The sequence below is a fragment of the Malus sylvestris genome, chromosome 3 (assembly GCF_916048215.2).
Source record: "Malus sylvestris chromosome 3, drMalSylv7.2, whole genome shotgun sequence".
NCBI lineage: Eukaryota > Viridiplantae > Streptophyta > Magnoliopsida > Rosales > Rosaceae > Malus > Malus sylvestris.
The window spans coordinates 34702164-34717441 of record NC_062262.1 but is presented as its reverse complement, the minus strand read 5'-3'; the positions used below and the strand labels follow the sequence as shown (position 1 = coordinate 34717441).

Genomic DNA, 15278 nt, shown 5'->3' with positions numbered 1-15278 from the left:
CATAGAGTTCGTCTAAAATCTCACTTTTGAGCGGATCTCCTTACAATTTCTCTTTTATTTTTTATCATTTCAACCAATTGCCTACATAAAATTTTTCCTTTTTTAATAAAAGCAATAATCTATACTAAATCAATCTAAATTACGAGAAATAAACATTTTACGGTAATCAATTCAAGTTCGCTAATTTTAAATTTTAAACTACAGACGAAATACGAATATGAGTGCTTACTACTCTTAGAAATTCAAATTCATTAATGGACACCTTTATCCAAAAGTTGGGATTGCATAGTTAAAAGAGTCCGTGACAAAATGGCTTTTGACTACTCCAATTTTAGGAGGGACACACGGCAGGCAGCAGCCGCCGCCGCCGCCACCACTACACAAGTCGTATGAGGTGTCCTCCTCATGACTAATTTGATATTATGCGACCAAAACACAAACTAATTAAAATTAAGGCCTAAATCAAATAACCAATCAATACAATTCTATATGGAGGATCCATATCCAAATCCACGTAAGCACTCATAAAATGTTGACCATGGTTTTTTGAAAACTTGGCATACGAATTGTTTGGGATTATTTGGAGCTTTATTACGCGATCTAGTACTACAGTTTAGTGATATTTTTCTTTATTTAGAAGTGAGAAGTTTTAGGTTCGAATCTCATGGATGATGAATTTGATACCAAATTAGGTTGTCTATTGTGTAGCTTAACCAAACTTCATTTCTCCTAGCAGAAAAATATCGATATACTAAAAAGAAAAAGAAAAAAAAATTGGAGCGTCATTACTTTAGGAAAACCCTCCACCCAAGAAGCAATCAAATCTAAAATTAGTTTATGGGTTTGACTAATTTGGAGCTTTATTATGCGATCTAATACTACGATTTGATGATATTCCTTTTTATTTAGAAGTAAGAAGTTTTAGATTCGAATCTTGTATATGACGAATTCGATACCAAATTAGGTTGTCCATTGTGTAGCTTAACCGAACTCCCTCTCTCCCTAATAGAAAAATATCGATGTACTAAATATATATATATATATATATATATATATATATATATATATATATATATATATTGGAGCTTCATTACTTTAGGAAAACCCTGCACCCAAGAAGCAATCATATCTAAAATTAGTTTATGGGTTTGACGACTACTAAAGAAATTATAGTGTAATGTGTATGCATGCCATGGATTTAAATTTCGCGAACATATTCAATTTAACGACATTTAATTTTTGTTTTGTCAAGACTTTGATGTTACTTTCTATTTTGTTGAGAAATTTTAAATTCGATTGCTGATAACTTTCAATTTTGTGAAAATTACAAGTTTTGGTATTTGCTTGTTGCATGCACGCCCATATTAATGTGGCAAAAACCAACTAGGTCATAATCTAGTTGCGCTTCTCCTCCCGTTGGAGGATATCCCGAGTTCAAATCTCCCACCCCGCCCACCATCAATTTAAGAATGAAGATGTCCCGAGTTCAAATCCCCCACCCCGCCATCAATTAAGAATGACGATGTCCCGAATTAACCATAAAACATCGTACCATCGCACGAGTAGCGAGTTTAATGGTTAATTCTAGCATAACTTTTACACTTTCCAGTAAACTAGTTTAGTTATGAGAATGCACACCATACCATCAAAACGTGTACTTCTTTTTTCATTTCTTTCTCTTTTTTTGGGGTTTCCATTTCACCATATCAGAAGAATAAAAGTAATAGTTGTACAAACTTGGAGAGAACTTTGTTTCATACCAAATTTATCTGTACAGGACATAAGAGGACGATCGGCGAATCGTTCAACGCGAGCAATACCAATTCCAAAATCCACTTTCTACAAACCTTTGTCAACCCACAGCTAACCACAATCCATAAAATTTTTTGAATTTCCATCTATAATATGTACAATTCCGAGAATGAGAGAAGAGGAGTCACCTTTGTTTTGGCGACACGTTAACGTCGTGCATTTCTTATTGATTGTCGGAACAGGCAACACGCAGCTTGTACTTATAGATCAACCTGCCAAAAGAAGATACAACGAGGTCGTTGCTATCAACTCATCTAAACAAATCGTTGAAAATTTAAAAGTTAGCTTGTGCGATGATATAGCGTGGCAATAGCTTTAGATTTTAACCTCAATCAGAAAAGGCAAATATGCCTCCAAGCATTTCACCATCTTCCTTGTCTTCGGGTTTCACCTTATCGCAGTGGCTACTGTCGCTGTCAACATCGTCACCTACGACATCAGTTAGGCCATTGCATCCATTCTTCTCCAGTGCATTACAATGCTCCTCCTGGAAAAACTGTGAAAGATCTATCGGATGCTGCAAAGTGGAAGCCCCCTCTGCCACAATATCGGTACTTGAAGCATGTTGATCAGAGTATAAAACCGAGACCTCCTCGACCCCAATTGCTGTCAATGCTGGGCCTTCTTCAGCAGAAACTCTTCCTCCTGAACTCAATTTACTTTCTAACACAGGCAAACTGTTGGTGACACAGCCATTGACTTGAGAATCGATGTTCTTAAAATGTTCAGATGGAGTACACCGAATGCTGAAAGATACATGGTTTTCTAACGAAGGCTCAACAATTGTATTGGCTCTTCTTTCCGAGCCATCCAAGGTCTGATACACTGTTGTGCGGGGCTTCTCATTGTTCATTTGATCCAAGTCGAGAAAATGCTCAATTCTTCTTGACGAACCTGATATAGATTCAAAATAGTAATTATGTGGAACAATTAGTTAAAAAATGAGCAGAATAGAATATCATCCATAAGAAAGAATTTTATAAGAGGCCCCAGCATACGGTTTTACTTACCCCCATCTGAGCTTTCAGTGGAGCTAAGTGATGCAGGGTTCGAGTGACATATAACAGTCTCTTCCAAGGTCTTGTCTTCAGCTTGATGAGCTGGCGAAGTATGACTGGGATACCTCCCACCAGCAAGGCTTCTGAATCATACAATGAAGCGAGCATTTAACAAGAATCAGAATGGTTGAAGGACGAAAGACACGCATGAAACACATAACAGTATCATGCCCTCAGCCTGGTAAGCTCAGGCATCAGCATCTCAAAGGATCAAACCACTTGTATTATTTCGATTACAGTCACTACAATGTGTGTGGAACTATAGATAAAACAGTCGTCACCTGTCATCCCAGCTTGATTTGATGAAATGGAACTGCTCAAAAACAGGCAACAAATCCTTCTGTCTCATTTCAATTTCATGAACAGGGACCTTTTCAGTTTCGAACTCTCCACCAATGAAACTATCAGCTCTTGGACAGCCCATCATGTAAAAACAAATCTAGAGCAGAAAAAAGTAAATTACCACCAAAACAGAGAAAAATATTAACTGGATATGTAACCTTGAAACAAGAACTACCTTAGACTTTTGCCATATTGGTAATCTCAAAGAACTGATTTGCACCTCTGCATTGGAGAGGTACCAGTGGGACCTATCATGGACCTTCCCAGAATAAGTTTTAAGTCTCCTTTCGCCCCCAACAGCACCATTTAAGTCTAGAGACTCCATTCTATGAGTACCATCAGAACCTGATTTGTTCTGGATTATGTCAGCCACCTCTTGTCTATCGGATGTGGTACCAAAACTACCGTCCTCCCTTTCTGGCCAGTCTGACCGCCTACACACGTCCCACCATTGAATAGGTTCAACTTTCACTCTCAGCTCTTCGTCCTGCATATGCATAGACGTGGCGACCTGGGTACTTAGACCACTATGACTCTGTTCTACCCCTGTCCTTGGCTGAAGTTCATGTTGAACTACATGACCCGATGGAGTATAAACTAAGAGATGTTCCAAGGTACTCTTCCTTGAGTTACAGTGCTGAAGACTCTGACATAAAGAATTATGAAAAACTGCAGCAACAGCACCAGATGGCACAAAGACCTTCCCTGTTGCTGAAGCAGTGGCATTGTTGACTGTGCTAAGCCATCCAAAACTACTGTACTTTATCCTGCTCACCACGGAAAGAGCAACAGGTGGTGGTGGTGGAAAAGATTGTTGATTAATGATGCAAGAAGAAGCAGACCACCAAGGTAGGGTTAAAACTGGGCACAGGGAGGGTTCTTCACCGTGATTATTAAGAAGCCGAAATCCAGCATCGCCACCAAAAGGGGATAAAACAAAAACATGGCAGGTCCCCTTGGACGAAACAATAGCAACCCACTGACTGTAATGACTAAAGCAAATGTCCTGGATCATCTGTCATAATGATAAAAATTTAGAAAAATGGATGGATAGAAAATACAACAAAAATTACAGAAAAGAACTGTATGAACATCTTCAAAACTCCATATATACTAACAGCTGATAATATTCCACGATGCAGTTTGTAAAGATGCACATGAGAAGAGCTCCAATCAAAGTTTTGAACACCTGATCCACTGCGTTTGCATGAAGGCATTATCCGAAAAATATTAATATTATTTCCATATACTGAGGCAGTAACGAGAAGGGTCCCACTAGGATCGAAACACAGTGCAGATATTGGACTGGTATGAGCTTTAAACTGCGATATAACAGCTCGGGTAATAAAATCTTTGACAACAACCTGCAAGAAATTGTTTTAACCAAGTAAAGAATAAGAGCTTTTCACTCAAGCTAAAGCTAAAACTTCTGGCCATCAATTTAGGCATAACACAACACTGTCCTAAACATCTGATAATCAACACGTAATAATTTAATATCCCATTTCTTTTTCCTAAATCTTATAATTCTTATAGGCTAAATTATTAACAGCTCCATTTACGTTTTTATTCAACGTAGGAAAGGTAAAGAGGGCAGTCTACAAGGATGCGATAGTGCTTTTGTGCTCTATGTCAGTATCAGTGTTTATCATGGTGAAAAGCTAGCATCCTACGGTCTAAAATCGTCTAACAAGGTCTAATCTATCAATCCTACTAATGATATATCAAGTACTATCAAGAGCTATTTCAAAAATTAAATGAAGTTAAGGATTGATATAAGAAAAACTTGCGCACATTATCATCCTAAAGCAAACAACAACAGTTTCAGACACCATGTCCAGGATAAAGAACAAAGTGAGAATCAATATGAGGAATAGATTCTTCAATTTCGTAGCTTCCAAGCGTAGACAAGAGATCATTGGTGAGATTTTCATTAACTTAATGAAAAGTTGCAGTACTTAAATATTCATTCCGAACAAAGAACTAACCATCCCTGCATTATCCATTTCTGTGCCTGCATGCCTGCTAACTTTCCAGCCTGAATTTGACGATATTGGAGAGTTAGATCCATCAGGGAGCATCTCTTGACAGTATTTATACAAGGTTTTGCATCCCATGTCACCCAGGTTAATTATTCCAGCAGCCAACTGTTTACTAGACTCCACTGCATAACGAGCCACATAACTACCATTGCCAGGTGATGTAGATGGACTAACTCCGGGAGAAGGAGTGAGGTTTTGGGGGCCTAAGCAACTTGCGTTTGACACTAGAGGGCTGTTGGAAGCATAGGCTAACCACCTAGGACCCACAGTCATTGGGCCGTAACCAACATTAAATCCATTTGATCCTTGCCCTGCTAGCTGAGGAACAGGATAGGTAAGAACACTGAATCTGTTTTCGAGGGTGAGCGCATCAAAGCAGTAAATCTGCAACCGAATGTCAGGAAGGTCAGCAATACGCATCCAATCTCTTTATTTATACAGAAGGTATAATTTAAAATTATTCGATCTCATAGTTTAAACTTGACAAATTCTATTTTATGTCACATGTAACCGAGTGCTTACTTGAGTTGCAAGACCCACAGCTACTATCCGAGGACTGCATCTAATCATACACACAGCTGACCGAAACCTCAGAACATGTACGTAACCTTGGGACCTAAGGGAGTAAAACCGAACAGCTGTAGGAGAGCTGACAGGGTTCCCAGGCCGAGACTCCAAATTACCCTCTCTGCCTGTGCCTCCCATGTGGCCAGTATTCTGAACAATTCCCACACCATTAGTGTCATCTCCAGCAACAACCAGCAGCAAAGGATGCGCGGTTCTGAACCCTTGGTTACCATCAGATGCAGCAGGACAGGGCTGCATCTGTAAGAATGAAACCGGGCCATCACGCTTTGAAACTAGTTCACTGAAATTTGAGGCATCTTCCATATCGAAAACTTGAAACCCATTCTGATAACCGAGTAAGAGAACATGCTTGAAGGTAGAGTGACTAAGCTCTAGCCTGTCAAAGCCAGCCCACGTTACCTGTTTCACCATTGGAAGTTAACTAGTAGCCTAGTGTATATGCAGTAATCAGATAACTCATCGATCAAAACCTCGCTAAGAAAACACAACGTAGTAATCGCCAAATCCAACAAGAAGTTCGCTAATTCACTTAAAGCAACATAAACTGAAGAGAATATTCACCACTAAAGCAAAAACAAATCACTTTCCACAAAAATCGACCAAGAATCTTTGCCAATTCACTTAAAGCACAACATAAACTGAAGAAACATTCGCAGCTAAAAAGAAAACCCTCAATTTCGACGAAATTCAACCTGAAGTTTGCTAATTCACATAAAGCAACATAAAACTGAACTAAAAATGTGATTGCATTAGATACATGTAAGTATTGTAGCCAAATCCATTCGCCGCCAAAACAAAAAACAAATCATTTTCCAAAAATTCAAGCTCAGTAAATATTTAGGAGCCAAACAAACACGAATCCAGCGATTCGACCTCCCGGAATGCTGCCATTGACTATAACCTCCTTCCCGCCCTAAAATTTCATGAATAATCACTACTTCAACAAACAATACGGAAACTAAAATCCAACAATAATCTCCAGAATAATTACAACATGAATAATCACTACTTCAAAAGCTAAAATAGGAAATAAAATTCAATTAAAAATAAGCAAAATTAGGAAATTAAGTTTATACCTGATCCTTCTGATCCTCGGAAGCAGAAATCGAAGCAGCTACAGACGCACCGGCAGAGCGAACAGTAGAAGCGACGGTGCTCGCATTCGTCGACACAGTTTTAAGGCACGACGAAATAATCCTAAGCGAGTTCGGCAACAAGCCATTGTTCTTCCCCTTACTCTTCTTCATCCTCCACCGCCACCGCCTTCACCTAGCACTTTGTATCTTCCTTCAGCCTCCACCGCCGCTTCCTGAGTTATCCTCTCCACCGCCGCCGCCTCCGATGAGCATCTCCGATCGCTGGCGATCGGATTATATAGCATCCGCTAATTACAGTTGATGGTTATGATTAGGAACGTCTTTGACTTCAACTGCAACAACAAGAAGGCTCCTCAACAAGGCGTGTGGTCTCGTCGTGCTTAGCTAAATTCTCTCACCATATATATAGATATAATTATATATATACAATCAGAGACTCCCCTTTTTTTTTTCTTTTCTTTTTTTTTTTCTCTTTCGCTTTCAGTTTTCTATTTCTTTTTCTTTCTCATCATCATATCTCTATCTTGTTTCTCTCTCTTCTGTTGGCGCTTGGTGTTTGGTTTTGGTGTCGTAGTTATGTCTAGCTTCTGTGGTGGAAATTCAATACGATGAACAGACACGATTTAAGGATTCTTATAATCTTCACAAAAAGGATCCAGAGATGATCCTCATTTTCAAATAACAGTCTATGTGAGTCAGTAAAAGTGTTGAATAAGGATGGCTTACCATGTCCGCCTTAAGTTGGTGTTGGTGGTGTAAGGGGGACGCTTTGAGGTTGTTTCGAGTGTCCAGTCTTATTACCCCATGCACTTCCGGTTTGTTTTTTGCTTGTTAGCCTCTTGTTCGGCTTTCGTTGTTCTCTTTGGCTTCTTTTGCCCCGGTTAATACATCTCTAGTTTTCCCAAAAAAAAAAAAGTGAGTTTTTTACTGTGTAAATTTTGGTTATTTATTGTTTGAATTTGGTTATTAATTAAGAGTTAAACGCGTATTGTTAGATAGTTGGGCACAATCATGTACCATGAGAATTTATCGTATTGAGAGATTTTTTAATGTATTGGGAACACGAGACGATATATCAAGTGTAATAATACAATTGATTGGAAAATAGAAAAAAAAAATTCAACCAATTGTATTATAACACTTGGTGTACTGGACTCTGTTCTCAGCACATTGAAAAATTTATAGTATTGTATGTAATATGGATAGTAACTAGAAAGGAAAAAAGAATCTACGTAAAAATCTCAAGTGAAACTAATATCATTTTTCAGTTAAAAAGTATGATGGTGCGTAACTAGTTGCTTTAGCGTCATTCAAGTTTAAGTTGGTTAAAGGATGTATAAGTTTGATTTGTACGGGTATTGGATGTATTAGGTTCGATTAACACTAAGTTGTAGCATATTGTGATGCATTGATGATGAGTTTATTATCCGTTGCAAAAATATTAGTTTAAAGGTCTGCTTGTTTGTTAGAGAACATGTATTATGTTAGGTTTGGGGATTATGTTAGGTTTGGTTTGTGGGCATGTGAGTTTTGAGAATGAGAAGTTGGTTTTCTTGTATTTGGTAAACCCATATAGAAAAAAAAAATTCTAAACCTGGAAAATTAGAGAAAATGAAAGGAAATGAAAACCCTTTGTACCTTTAAGTTTTTTATTTTTTATGAGAAATTGCATAATAACTATTATTTAATGACCATTGTACCCTTATTGTTAATTTAAATTACCAAATTTATTTCCATTTTCTCGATACACTTTCATCTCATAAGTCATAACACATAAAGAAATATTTATTTTTCTGTAGCTCTCCTTTTACCCCAAGTCAAATCCTTATTCCCAGAGTCAGAATTTGATCCAAATAGATGATAATTTATTTATACAAAATTAATGATAAATTGTTTTCAAAAAATTAATGATAAATTTGCTTTGGTTTTTAGAATTTCGAAATGATAAATTTTTTATGTTTAAATTATAATTCTTATTTATTTGAATAAAAAGAAATGAAAAGAGTGAATAATGAAGTCGCATGGTAACGGAAGGGAGCCAACAGGATTCTCTCCGGATGCTTTTGGTGAGATTTTAAAGATTTGTCTCTCCGGATGCTTTTGGTGAGATTTTAAAGATTTGTGAATCGTATTTATATATCGTACATTATATGATTAATTTTTATCATGTAATATTTATATTTATTTTTAAATACAAAATTTAAAATAAATTTTTACTACACGATGTAACATAAACGAATACGATTTATAAATTATTAGAATCCTCTAAAGAGGATCCAGCAGAGTTCGGTCTTGGAAGGGAGGAACGTGAGCGTCAGAGTAATTCAGGGAGTTGGAAAAGCTGACGACTTTGGTTGGGTGAAATACGCCATCCGGCGTTGGGTTACGTGCCGGGTTCACAACAAAACTTTGCCGGTAGGCCCCGATACCACCTATGGCTACGCGCGCTGCGCCGCGCCACTGCATACCCCGGCCTAGCCTAGCCTAGCAATATTTTATTAGACCGAACAACTTTCTACCGTCATTTAATGGAATTCCAATCTTGTCCGGCTCTGTGTCCGGAGCCAATCGACCAGAGAATTCAGATCAAACAATTTAAATTTTGCAGTTCTTATGAGTCTATTTATTAACCAACCTCACACAAAACAAAACCTTTAAACGACCCATATCTCTTTCTCTCTATTGAATGATCAGGATTGTATTGTATGATCTATTAACTATGGACACAAAGATTTAGAATGGGTTTGAATTCATTAATGAGTTTATTCACGTTTCCAATAAAAGCGTTACAATCATTCGTACCCGCACTTCTGAACTCATATGACGGTTGATGCATATGATCCACCAACATGAGTGAGGATCCTCGCAGAATTCTCTTTATGAGGATCTCGGGAATCTTCCAATCACATCTGATCATTGTATATCATACGATTAGTTTTTGTCATGTATTGTTTATATTCAATTTTAAATATAAAAATTTACAATGATTTTTTATCGCACGATGTACAATGAACGAATGTAATTAGAAGATCCCCAAGATCCTTACAAAAAAAATCCGACGAGAATCCTCCTGGCACCAACATGGGAGATTTGGCCGTGAATGCATGGATCAACTCAATCGAACAAGCAGATTTGGCCGTTGATAGCCCACCAGAAACCTTTTGCTAGATCAAAACATTCAGCTTCATCGGACAAACTACACCTACATGTGTCAGTTGATCTCTATCTTTTTTATGCATGGATTAACTAACATACAAGATACAATTCTAGAATTACTTAATTAGTAAGGAATGTCTGCGTAACTAAGACGGCTCTCACACCATGTACGACGTTGAATGGAAAAACACATGGTCGCATAATTTTATAAGAAGTGTCGTAAGAATGACCTGATCAGACAACCAAAGTTTTTTAGTATCGATTGACCATAGCTCTCTAAATTTCTAATTATGGTTTAGTTGTTGACAAACATGTCACATGTGGGAAGTCAATATCTAAGCAAAAACAAAAATACAACCCATATTGTGGTAGGAAAACATAATGCTCTACCATTACTTAACTTACTAAACATTCTTTTCTTTGATTGTGATTTGTATCGGATTCTATCATGTACATGGTGGGTTGGATAAAACACATTTGTCACTCTTTCCTTTTCGTCTATTAAGTCTTATATGTACACGTTACATATATTGAGAATCGTATTCATTCCTTTCCTTTCCTTCTTTGGACTGGTTGGACCATACCACAAAACTCCTATAGTTTCCATTTCCATTACTCTAAGTTTCCGTGTCCCGTTAACTTGCCGGCTTCCACAGTTCGAGAGCCTGCCCGAATGGTTGTGTTAGTCTTCTGTGTCGATGAGCTCTTCGCGCAATGTCTTCCGGAAAATTGGCATCGATATGCTTTTCTTCACGGACTTCAGGCAGCTAAGATCTCCACTCAAAAGTTGTACCACCTATAACCACAAGTGGAAATGCAGAATCATATGGATTCAATTAGATCAACGCAAGTTTATGGTAGAAGTGCTTATTGAATAACCCATGTGCTTCATGGAAAAGTACTTGGAAGTGCCTTTTCAAGAAGCGTTTGGATGTGTTCTCCAGAAAGCGTTTCTATGACCTAGAAGCACTTTTTCCCTTCTAGAAGCAAATCCAACTAGACCATAACTTGAAAAAAAATGAAACAAACAAGCAAACCGAGCATATACCTGACTCATACTTGGCCGGCGTATCGAGGACTTGTGTATGCATAAAGAAGCAGCCAACAGTACAAGATTCACCTGGCGACGGTTGTACTCATCAGCTAGAGAAGGATCAACTAAGTCTTTAATTGCATTCTTCTTCAGCAAGGGCCGAGCCTGTTAAAGTACAGAAATAAACTCTGTGTTATGAATATTGTTCGACCTATTTGAGCAAAATTAACCAAACGAAGATAAACAGCATATGCTTATGGAATTCAAGTGGGAAAGAAAAGTAGATAACTCACCCACATAACAAGGCTTTGCTGTGAGTAATCTAGAGCTCGTCGTCCAGTGACTAGTTCCAAGAGCACCACACCATACGCAAACACATCAGTTTTCTCATCTACTATGCCGTGCAGTAGGAACTCGGGCGCAAGATAGCTGCGAATTGTGAGAAAAATATATAAGATCAAGACAGCTGAAATCTTTGATGGATAACAGAAGATTGAAGCAATTATAAGATTACATACCCAAATGTGCCCTCACAATTTGATGTAGTGTGGTGAGTCCATTTCTCCGGTAGCCATTTTGCAAGACCAAAGTCACAAATCTGTGTGAAAGTCATCCAGATCAGTCGCCGTATTCATAAAACTTAAGAACTCGAAGCAGAAAGAGTACAACAGAACAAAAAAAAATCAAGCTACAAAACATATTCAAAAGAACATACCTTGGCCTCAAAATCGTCGGTGAGCAAAATATTTGCAGCCTTAATATCTCTGTGGATGATTCTCCTTTGACAACCCTCGTGAAGATATTGCAAACCCTTAGCTGCACCTATTGCAATTTTATACCGGATGCCCCAATCGAGCTTCTCTTCCTCGGAACCTATAAAAATAAATCAGTACACAGATATTACTTTTATTTACAAGACGACATATATTCTAAATTACTCTAATCTGCGAAGAAGGGGATTCAAAAACTGTGGTTTTACTTTCTGTTAAATTAAAATAGCAGCATGATGGGTATCAAAAACTGTGGACTAACCATAAAGCACAGAAGCCAAGCTTCCTTTTGTAGACAACTCAAGAACTAAATGCATCCCTCCTTCAACACCATACCCAATTAGCCTGGCAGTATTGGGATGTTTCACATGAGCCATGACACCGATCTCCGCTAAGAAGTCCCCGGTGATCTCCTCCTGTCCCCGGGTTAGCCGTTTGATTGCCACAAGTTCCCCATTTGACAGACAGCCCTTGAAAACTTCAGCATAACCCCCCTTTCCAATCAGATTTTCTGTATCAAAACACAGGCAAAACAATTATCACAATGCATTCATAAAGCGAAATGGCTGAATAATCTTTCCGAAATGGGAATGCTGACAAAGGAAAAAATTGTAACAAGTCTACTAACCGTGGCTAAAAGATTTGGTTGCGGCCTGGAGCTCATACAGGGAGAAGTTCTTCCACGGTGACTTGAAAGGGTACATCAATTCAGCATCGTCTGCCTGAAATTTCGGCCCGGTAATCTCCCTCATGCTGCTGCTCATTCTCTTTGAGAATTTCAGCAGCGGATGCACAGTCGTGGCTAAAGGTTTTTTGGACTTAGTTGTCAACAATTTAACGAGTCCACGCCACCTAGAACTCTGTTTCGAATTCTGCTGAGTTTCTGAGTCCGGCGTGGGCTCTTTCTCGGAGCTCGTTTCGGAATCCGAGCTCCGAAAATAGTCCTCAAGAACTCCCTTGGGAGAGTAACTCTCAGCCTTCTCCTTCATTTTGTTCAAAGATCAGAACTCGCCAAAAGTCCAAATCTTTCAATTCACCCAACTGTCTACGTGCTCCTCTGCATCAAAAGAAACACAAAAATTAGATGAAAATTCAGAAGGGTTGATAAAAAAATGTCATAAAGTTCAAAACTTTAGAACAAAAGTGTGGGAATCCATAAAGTCCAGAGAAAATAATTAAGACCCAATTAAGATAAACAAAAAATTGAAGAATCCCAAGAGGCAGAAGAATTCACAGAGCTCTCTGTCTCAACATGCAATTACTCACTGAGGCAAATCCACAAACAAAAAGTGAGCAAAAACAGAAACGCACAAAACTACCAGATAAAAAATATGAGAAACTTTGAGCATACCAACATGGCGGCTGAGCAGTGAAGGTTCTGTTATATTTCTGTTATACTCCCCGTAGAAAAATTGAATAATTAAACAGAGAGATGAAGAGAGAGGAGAGAGAGAGAGAGAGAGAGAGAGAGAGAGAATGTTCAGAGATTTGGAAGATGAGCAAAAAGAAGGAAAACAGGTGGACTTGGATTCTGAGTTACTCTTACCGCTTCAACGGATGGCTCTCTTTTCAAGGTTTCCCGGGAATCTATTCACAAATAATTTTCTTTTTATTTTCTTTCAAATTTTTATAAAAATTAATTATTGATAATTAAAAATTATAAGAATTATGTCCAAGACGTATCTTTTTAGATAGCTGTACGATATGACGGTTGCTAGTTGAATTATTATTTTTTAAATAATAAAATAGATTATAACTATTAATCGTCACATTATTTAATTTACTCCTCTTCGAATTTAGTAGTTCGATAGTATGGACCGAGGAATGAGGACCACTTATTTTAAACTCTACAGCCTTCATTAGCTCATTTCACTAGTTTTCTTTACACAAACTAAGGATCATAATCTCTCTCTAGAACAATCCAGGTTTCTCGGTCCGTGGATACGAAACTACAAAATCTGGAAAAAATCTGAATTTAAAAAAATAGTCTTCATAGCATATTTCGACTTGTAAAATATATGTGGTAGGCAGGGGGAACTCTTTATCCTATGTCAGTGTCTATGTGGAGCATATAACACTAAATACGATTTGGTCCGAATATACGTGGGATTTTGTGGCCAATGACAGCTTCGATTTGGTCTCCATTAGGATATGCCATGTTGGATAGTCTAGCACGTGGAATTTGACGCTAGTTCTGTTTTTTTTCTTAATCTAATAGTTGTGTATGAGATGGTATTTGAATTTATAATCTCTTCTAAATCGTATAAAGAATTGGTCAAGCGTTTGTAGACAACTTTTGTGTTCATTTGAGCAAAAGTTTAACCTAATTCTCTTCGCTCCACTGAATAATTTGTAAAACACAAAAGACCATGTAACTTAAAGTGAAGCGACGTGCATAATATGCGGGTAGACATCTTAAAATTGATTTTCTATGTAATAAAAATAAGAAAAAGAAACAAATGTACTTTGCATTTTCTCGTCATATTGTGGATGTAGACGATGCAAACTAATGTGAGAATCAAACTTGTGATATAAATGTGATTTTGTAAGTAACTTGCTTTACAGTTGACACTAGAATTTAGCAAGAAGATTGTGATTACCTTATGCCGCAGAAGTATGACTTATATTCCCGATGTTGAAAGAGTGGTCAAGTTCAAAGTCTTCAAGTATAATAAAATACACAAAGTTAGGACAACAATGTGAAACCTACCGTATACAACTATTTATAAAGGGTTTGAATAGAAAGCATATAGCTTTATTACACTAGGAATCCAACTATTTATAAAGGGTTTGAATAGAAAGCATATAGCTTTATTACACTAGGAATCCTTAAAGATTTAGTAGATTTAATATCCGAAACATATTAAAGTATAAACTAATCCTAAAGATTTTAGGAATTTTTATTGCTAAAGGAATAATATTGGTCATGGGAATACCTATCAAGAATATGATTTATTTATTTTTGGGTAAGTTTCCATAGCACCAACTTACTTTGCATTAAGTGGCGCATCTCTAATTTATAAAAAGATTTTTCAGTGTGACTGGAATAAGGGGTGATACGTTATATGTTATTATACAATTAGAGGGATACTTGAAAAAAACTTCCCCCAATTATATAAAGACATGTGTCGCACCGCTTTCGGATCACATTGAAAAGTCTTTTCAATTCCTAATGCTAGTCAAGAAATTAGGGTTTAGGACTTTTGGTTGTTATTTAGTTGTGAGGGTTTAGATACGGATTACGGTCGATTTTAATTAATGAGTTATTTAGTTATTTATCTAATAGTGATGGAGACCTTTGTACTGTCCAAAGTCAATTCGGTTGAACTTAATAGGATTGGTAAGCTAAGCTTATCCCTTATGGTTGATGTTTGGTGCCT

General features: G+C 37.4%; 2 protein-coding genes across 3 annotated transcripts; both read right to left on the bottom strand.

Annotated features, from left to right (window-relative positions):
- Window positions 1–1640: 1640 nt before the first annotated feature.
- LOC126615363 (autophagy-related protein 18g-like) lies at window positions 1641–7411 on the bottom strand. Its single transcript, XM_050283188.1, has 9 exons — window positions 6919–7411; window positions 5777–6241; window positions 5201–5638; window positions 4331–4576; window positions 3388–4227; window positions 3152–3309; window positions 2823–2953; window positions 2140–2706; window positions 1641–2024 (listed from the first exon to the last, which is right to left on the bottom strand). The coding sequence occupies exons 1-8, from the start codon at window positions 7087–7089 to the stop codon at window positions 2141–2143; spliced, it is 3015 nt and encodes a 1004-aa protein (XP_050139145.1). The 5' UTR covers window positions 7090–7411; the 3' UTR covers window positions 1641–2024; window position 2140.
- Window positions 7412–10458: 3047 nt separating this feature from the next.
- On the bottom strand, window positions 10459–13458 carry LOC126616714 (receptor-like cytosolic serine/threonine-protein kinase RBK2). Of its 2 annotated transcripts, XM_050284808.1 has the most exons (9): window positions 13250–13458; window positions 13081–13163; window positions 12527–12955; window positions 12161–12409; window positions 11844–12001; window positions 11647–11726; window positions 11422–11557; window positions 11144–11293; window positions 10459–10891 (listed from the first exon to the last, which is right to left on the bottom strand). In XM_050284808.1, the coding sequence occupies exons 3-9, from the start codon at window positions 12885–12887 to the stop codon at window positions 10778–10780; spliced, it is 1248 nt and encodes a 415-aa protein (XP_050140765.1). In that variant the 5' UTR covers window positions 12888–12955; window positions 13081–13163; window positions 13250–13458; the 3' UTR covers window positions 10459–10777. The 2 variants fall into 2 exon arrangements, with proteins under 2 accessions (XP_050140765.1, XP_050140764.1); XM_050284807.1 differs by lacking the exon at window positions 13081–13163.
- Window positions 13459–15278: the final 1820 nt, after the last annotated feature.